Here is a 6,694-nt window from a genome sequence, read left to right as displayed (position 1 = left end):
CGGCCCCCATCATCTCCCGCCATCCATGCTGCACTCGCTCGGCAAAAGGCTGAAAGCAATCAGACTTGGGACACGGCAGAGACAAGACTAGACCATACAGGCTCCCTGCTCCCAGGGGAATTGGACGTGAGGCTGAAGAGTAGGTGCCCTGCTTGCCCATAACTCACAGAGGACTGGGCGCTTGGTCCCTGCTACAGCCCCAGTACTACCAGGAGACCTCCAGAGGTTGGAGGGAGGTGGAGAGGACAAGGGTTTAGCCGTGGAAGAAATGCGGTAATAAAGTATGTCCCAGATACCACCACATCGCATTGCAGCTCACCCCTGCTCCCTCTTGAGGGTGAAATTCTTTGCTCCAATTCCCTGGAGCCCCCAAAGCTAAGGGGTATGAAAATAGGCAGATGGAGAAGACTCAGGGCTCCCAAAGGCACAAGTTGTACACAGAACTTGATGGCGCCAATGGGAGTCCAAAGGGCTCCCCTGCCAGCAGCCCCAGTTGAGGCAGGAGAGAGGGGGAACAAGGGGTGACAACAGAGGACAGGCTGCACCCAGACCCAGGTGAGAGTTCAGCGGGAGGGAGGGAGGGAGGGAGGGAGGGCGCGAGCCCTGCTGGGTAGTGGGTCTGCGCCAAGCCTCTGGGGATGGGGGTGAAGAGGGCTACTTGGGGGGAGCAGGGGGGATCTGCAGCAGTGTGGGCGAGGTCTCCATGATCCGCACCAGCAGCCGGTCGATGTAGCTCTCTAGCTCCTGCACGTGCTCGTCCCGCTGGCTCAGCTCCCGCTCCCGCTGCAGGAGCAGACCGATGAGCTCGTCGTGGGTCAGGTGGTAGTATTTGGCCGACTGGTCCAGCACACTGGAGTCCTGAGGCCAGAGGGAGTAAGAGTGAGCAGGACAGCCTCAGGCCCCCCCGCCCCCCCGCCCACCAACACCCCAGTTTCCCCACACAGGCCCTAGGAGCTGCCTCTGTCCCAATGCCGGGGACAGTCTAACTGGCTTCAAGGCTCTGGTGTAGGGGGGTCAGGCCTGCTCCTTGCTCCACCCTGCCCAGCACCCGGCCCCTGATCTCGAGACACCTGACATCTCTTCACAGCACCACACGTCTGCTCTGACGCCCCAGGCACCCTGCTGGGCCTCACCTTCAGCCTCTTGGCGTCCACAATCTGGCCAACCTGGGGGGCCGGAGCCACAGGCTGAATGCTGCCAGAGGTGACTGTCTTGAGCTTCTCCAGCCCGCTGCTCAGGGCTGTGCTCAGACTGGAGCGGGGCTGCTTCCTGTCAGGGCTGCCCTCCACTGGGGCAGCACTGAGGGGCTTCACAGGGTGGGGACTGCGAAGACAGACAGGAGATGCGTTGTGAGGAGGGATGGGTGGCACAAGGAAAAGGGGGCCACTTTCTTTGTGGGGCCAGCAGGTCTCACCGCCTGGCGGCGGCTGCCCCCCCGCGCCTCCCCTGGGTCGCAGCAGAGGCCGTCCTGCAGACTTCTCTGTACCTAATCCCAGTCTTTGCCAGAGCCACCCCCTCCAGCCGGCCCCCCTCCCTCCTCTTCTCTACTGTAACGTTCCTCTAGGGGGACGATCAATCCTCCCAGCTTCCTAATTTTCCCAGGACCGGGGGTTCCTAGGATGTGGGACTTCCAGTGCTGCTAAAGCCAAGGAAGACCTGGGCAAACGGGGGTGCTTGGTCACTCGCCCACCTCTACCAGTTGCTTGCCATCAGCATTTACATAGGCCTGAGAAACCCTCCCTTGACCTTGTCTTCGCCTAGCCCTCACCCTCAGTCATCCCCACCTCTTCTTCCTTCTCACCCAGCCTCTCCAGAGCATGTGGACCGCATTCTGTCTCTACAAGTTCCCACCTTTCGCTGACTCCTCAACCCTTTAGGACAGTGGCCCCCACCGGCCCGTCACAAGTGTTCCTGCTGAGGCCACCAACCCCTCAGTTCTCACCTCACTGACCTCTCTGCAGAACCGACCCTTGGACTGCTCACTCACCCTTTCCTTTGGACGGCTCTCCTTCTCCCTGGTTTTCCCCAAGACCTCCGTCTGGTTTCCTGACACCTGACATCCTTCCCAGGCTCAACTGAGGGTCTGTCCCTGGGTTCTCTCCCCTCCACCTCTAATCTCCATCTCCAGCCCAGACCTCACCCGAGCGCTAGACCTAGGCAGACAGTTGCAGGCTGGCTCCAGCGGCATCCACACTGCCCTCCAGCCTGCCTGCCCTTTCCTACACTCCCTCGCGGTGAGTGCCAGGCACCATTAGCCTCTTAGGGCTCTAGTCAGAAACCCGGGAACCCCTCGGAACGCCCCCCCCCACTTCAGCCCTGACAAACATCAAGCCCTGCTACCTTCTCACCTTCTCTCACACTATCCCCGCCTCTCCTTTTCCCAGCCACACCCAACTAACTAAATCAGCTCCTCCGGGGCCATCTTGCCCACCTCCAACCACCCCTCCATTCTGCTGTGGGATAAGGGTCTCGCCTCCCCAGTGGCTCCCTATCAAGGTAAGAAAACACAATCTCTAACACATCCTGGCCCCTGCCCTTTCTTCCTGGCCCCCTCCTCTCTCATTCACTCCAGCCAGAGGAAAACGTGCTCTCTCATCTTTAGGTTCTTGTAAAAGCTGCTGCTGTCTGGAACACTGCCCCTCTGCCTGCTGGCCTGCTAACGCCTACTCATGTTTCAAAGCTGTGCAAGTCCATTTCCTCCAGGAAACATTCCTGATTCCCCCAGGCTGACTAAGGTGACTCTCCTCTGGGATCCCCCAGCACCCTGTACCTGTCATGGGTACCCAAACTGCAAGCATCAGCCTCCATCCAAATCAACTTAACCTGACTCTAGGGGACCTCCTAAATTTATACTTACTTCACAGAGGATGGGGACCATTCAGGAGGAGGAAGCAAAACGGCTTATCCCAAGGCCCCCGAACACCACTGAAGGGAGGCCCACCCAGACCCAGAGAAGCCAGCTCTGATACTCAGGACAGGGCTGTGGGTTCAGTTGTCACAACCCGGGAGGAGAGGCAGAGAGCCCAGGCGGGGGCAGACGGTAGGGAAAAGAACACGTCCCAGCCCCTCCTGCCCATCTAGGAGTTTCCATTAAGGGTGAGGATGTAAAGGCAGCTCTCATGCCACCTTTGGGCTGTGCCGAGGGAGGGCAGGAATACCAGTGCGGCATAAAAACCCCCTGAATGGGGGGCCAGGAGTCTTGGGCTCTCAGTCTGACTGCCCCCCCTACATCTGAGGGACCCTGGACCCTGCAGCTCTCATGGACTCCAGTTCTTCATCTGATAAATGGGGACAGCCCCACTTGGCCCGTCAACGTCATGATGGAAGGAACATGCCAAGTACAGACGTGACGCCAACTCTGAGGAGAATAAAACTTCCAGAAAGTGGTGAGTATAATTAGAAGTGGTGCTGGAATGTGGCAGGGCCAGCTGGGGATGCTGTCATCAGAGCAAGGAAGCCCTAACCACCTCCTCTCTCTCTCACCTCTGGGATTAGCATCACCACCTCCCACTGGAACAGCAGTCGGAGCAGCCCAGACTCCTTCCCACCCACTTTTCGCCTATCAGCACTGGCCCCCTGGGGTTTCCCTTCCCCGGTTCACTTTTTTTTTTTTTTTTAATTTATTTATGGCTGTGTTGGCTCTTCGTTCCTGCGTGAGGGCTTTCTCTAGCTGCGGCAAGTGGGGGCCACTCCTCATCGTGGCGCGCGGGCCTCTCACTATCGTGGCCTCTGCTGCTGTGGAGCACAGGCTCCAGACGCCTAGGCTCACTAATTGTGGCTCACGGAGCCAGCTGCTCCGTGGCATGTGGGAATCCTAGACCAGGGCTCGAACCCTCGTCCCCTGCATCGGCAGGCGGACTCTCAACCACTGCGCCACCAGGGAAGCCCCCGGTTCACTTTTGTCTTCCCCTATGGATTGGGAACTCCTTGGGAATACAGTGGGAACCGTGTCTTTCATCTCTGTTCAGTGGCTGTCACACAGTCGACACTCGGTGAATCTGGATGACCAAAGGTATGAGTTGGTGGGCTGGGGGCCTCCCAGAGGCCAGTGCTGGAGCCTGTGCCCCTCTGCCCCTCCCCGCACCCCACTTCTTCACTCAGGTCTCCTAAAGTGCTAGACTCCCTCTGGACTTTGCTGCCCTGGCTAAGTCATACGCCATTCCCCACAGTGACCTGTCTCTCCGGGCCTCAGCTCTGGTCACCACTCACCAGCCACCCGGTGAGGTCATGGCCTCATAATTCTTCCAAAAGACACCAATGCCACAGTGACCACAGTCACACAGGCATCCACTGTCCACTCAGCACAGTCCTAAGCACGTCGGGAACACCCCCCGAAAGGCACAAATGCAAACCCATGAGGCACCTGCTGGGGTCAGGAAAAAACCATTTTTCTGAGGGTCATGTATGTGGGGAGCATCTTAGCTTTTCTTTTGTCCTCTAAAGGTATCTTGGCTCTCCTCTCTGACCTCAGGACCGGTCCCTCCCCTCTGGCTCTCTGCCTTCCACAGTCTGCTCCCCCAAGGGCCGCCATTTGACAAGCTGCACTGCACCAGCCCCTCCTGTGCTGAGAACCCGAGCTCACGTCCCCCTTTCCCTGCTGGCCCATATCACTTCTCCCCACCTCATTCCTCACCCCCTACACCTCATCATCATCATCCCCCAAACCCCCCGCTTATGGGGACACCTGCTGGTCCAAGGTCCCAAGAGGAAGCAGCTTCAGAGCCAGTACCACGGAAGAAGGCTCACGTCTCCAAAGCTTCCGCCGTGCTGCCTTGGGGTGAAGGAACCCCTCACCGACCCCTGGAGGAGCTGAAGCTGGAATGTGAACACCTCAGCCCTCGGGCTGCTCTGTGCCCCCCTTCCTCCTAGAGACTGGTTGCTGGGTGCCTGCTCACCTGGCACTGGGCTGTGGCTCCTCAGCTGGTCGTGTCTCCAAGGGCAGAAGCGCAAGCGGGGAGGCTGGGGTGACTGCAGCGTGGTCCTCCCCAAGTGGAGGGGGGGAGCTCCCAGTGGGGGAGGCTGGCTCGCCGGGGGCCGGGGAGGAAGAGGTCAGGGGCCAGGCTCCAGGCAGGGGCGAGCACGGAGGGCTGGGCCCCCCGTGGTGGCGGCTGGCCGGGGGTGGGAGAGGAGGCCGCGGAAAGGCAGGCTCTGCGGGGGTGGGCAGCTCTTCGGGACCACAGTGGACGGGAGGGTCCCTGGACCCTGGAAGGGATGTGGACGGGAGGCTGGGGGGATCTCGGCTCCCCTGAGGCAAGAAGGGGTTCAAGGCATCCTCTTCCGAGACCCACAAGCCAGCCTGTTGGGAGCTGCCTGACAGGAACCCACATGCCTCTCCTACTGGTTCCTGGCTCCGGGCCTCAGGAGCCTCAGGGCCTTCTCCTCTCTCTGGAGCCCCCCAGATCTGCTGAGTCTGAACAGCCAAGGTCTTTGAGGGTGTAGGGGCAGGACCCTGAGGGCAGCTGGTGGGCCGAGACAGGCAGGGCCCAGACGCAGGAGGGCTGGCATCCTCTGCTAGATCTTCCAGGCCTGGCCCACCCGGCGTGGCTCCAGAGCGGCTGTCAGACTCTGACTCGGGCTTCTCGCCCCCCTCCTCCTCCTCCTCCTCGGCCGCCTGGGGACCAGCAATCAACGCACTTGGGAACACATCTTCTCCTCCCATCTCTGACCCCCTGCTACTCAGCCCCCCTGCTGCTTTCTCCTTCTCTTCCTCCATCGCTGCCTCCTTCTCCTGGGAATCTGAGGGTATGAGGAGACGCGGTGGCTTGGGCGGTGCTGTGTTGGGCTGCAGCCCCTCGTCCGACACCCACTCAGGTTCGGGCTCTGACTCCGGCTCCAGTGCGGGAAGCCCCTCACTCCTCCTGGGGCTCACAGGTTCTGGTGACTCTGGCTGCATCTGGGGAGCGGGCGGCTCATCGGACTCTCCCCGTAGGACTGGCGAGGAAGCCTCAGCTGCAGGAGAAACGGTGACCACATCCCACGGCCAGGAATCGTCGACTGTGTCGAGCTCGTGGAAAAGCTGGCTGCCACCTCGGGAGGCCTCCTCGTCCTGGCCCTCAGGGGCACTGTCTGGGCCAGGCAGCCTCTCCCACACACTGATCACTTCTGGGGAGCTAAACAGAGACGTCGCGCTGTCTGCCAGACTCTGCCCTGCTTCCCCTCCTGGGGCTGGCAACTCCCTGTCTGCTTCGGAGTCTGAGGCTCTCGGGTGCAGCTGGGCTGACACGGAGGGCAGGCAGGCCCCTTCCGCCCCGAGGGGCCCCGGGTCAACCACACTCATGCTCTGATGGTCCAGTCCCAAGTCCAGAGGAACTCTGGGCTCCAGCCACACGCTGCTCCCACCTCTTTCTCCTCCCCCAGGGTCCCCCTGGGGCTCAGCTGCTTTCATTGTCATGGCCCCAGGGCCTGGGTCTTGCTGCCCAGTCGCCTCCAGCCCCACTCCTGCTGGGGCCAGGATCTCACTCCTGGCCTCTGGACGCAGCCTGCTGGCAGCAAAGATGTTGAAGGTGTCGTCCCACTCAGGCGGGGATTTCCCAGGGGAGGCCAGGGGAGTGGGGCTGGCCCTCGAGGCACTGGGGAGAGAGGGAGCAGGTGAAGGAGAGTTTAGTGCTATGTCGGCTATGAGCTCCTCGAAGAAAGGGTTGCTCTGCAGGGAGGAGAGGAACGGGTTGGTAAGACCCAAGAATCCCCATGGGTG

General features: G+C 60.7%; 1 protein-coding gene across 1 annotated transcript in view; it reads right to left on the bottom strand.

Moving 5' to 3' along the window:
* Window positions 1-654: 654 nt before the first annotated feature.
* RAB11FIP5 (RAB11 family interacting protein 5) overlaps window positions 655-6,694 on the bottom strand; it is a gene marked incomplete at both ends in the record, with an annotated part of 34,575 nt that continues 28,535 nt past the window's right edge. Inside the window, 3 exon segments of the mRNA XM_079721181.1 lie at window positions 655-858; window positions 1,134-1,323; window positions 4,896-6,693. Coding sequence (XP_079577307.1) covers window positions 655-858; window positions 1,134-1,323; window positions 4,896-6,693 — 2,192 coding nt within the window.

Source organism: Hyperoodon ampullatus (assembly GCF_949752795.1).
Source record: "Hyperoodon ampullatus genome assembly, chromosome: 15".
NCBI classification, from domain to species: Eukaryota; Metazoa; Chordata; class Mammalia; order Artiodactyla; family Ziphiidae; genus Hyperoodon; species Hyperoodon ampullatus.
The sequence above is the reverse complement of the archived record's forward strand: the minus strand, read 5'-3'. Positions and strand labels throughout refer to the sequence as shown.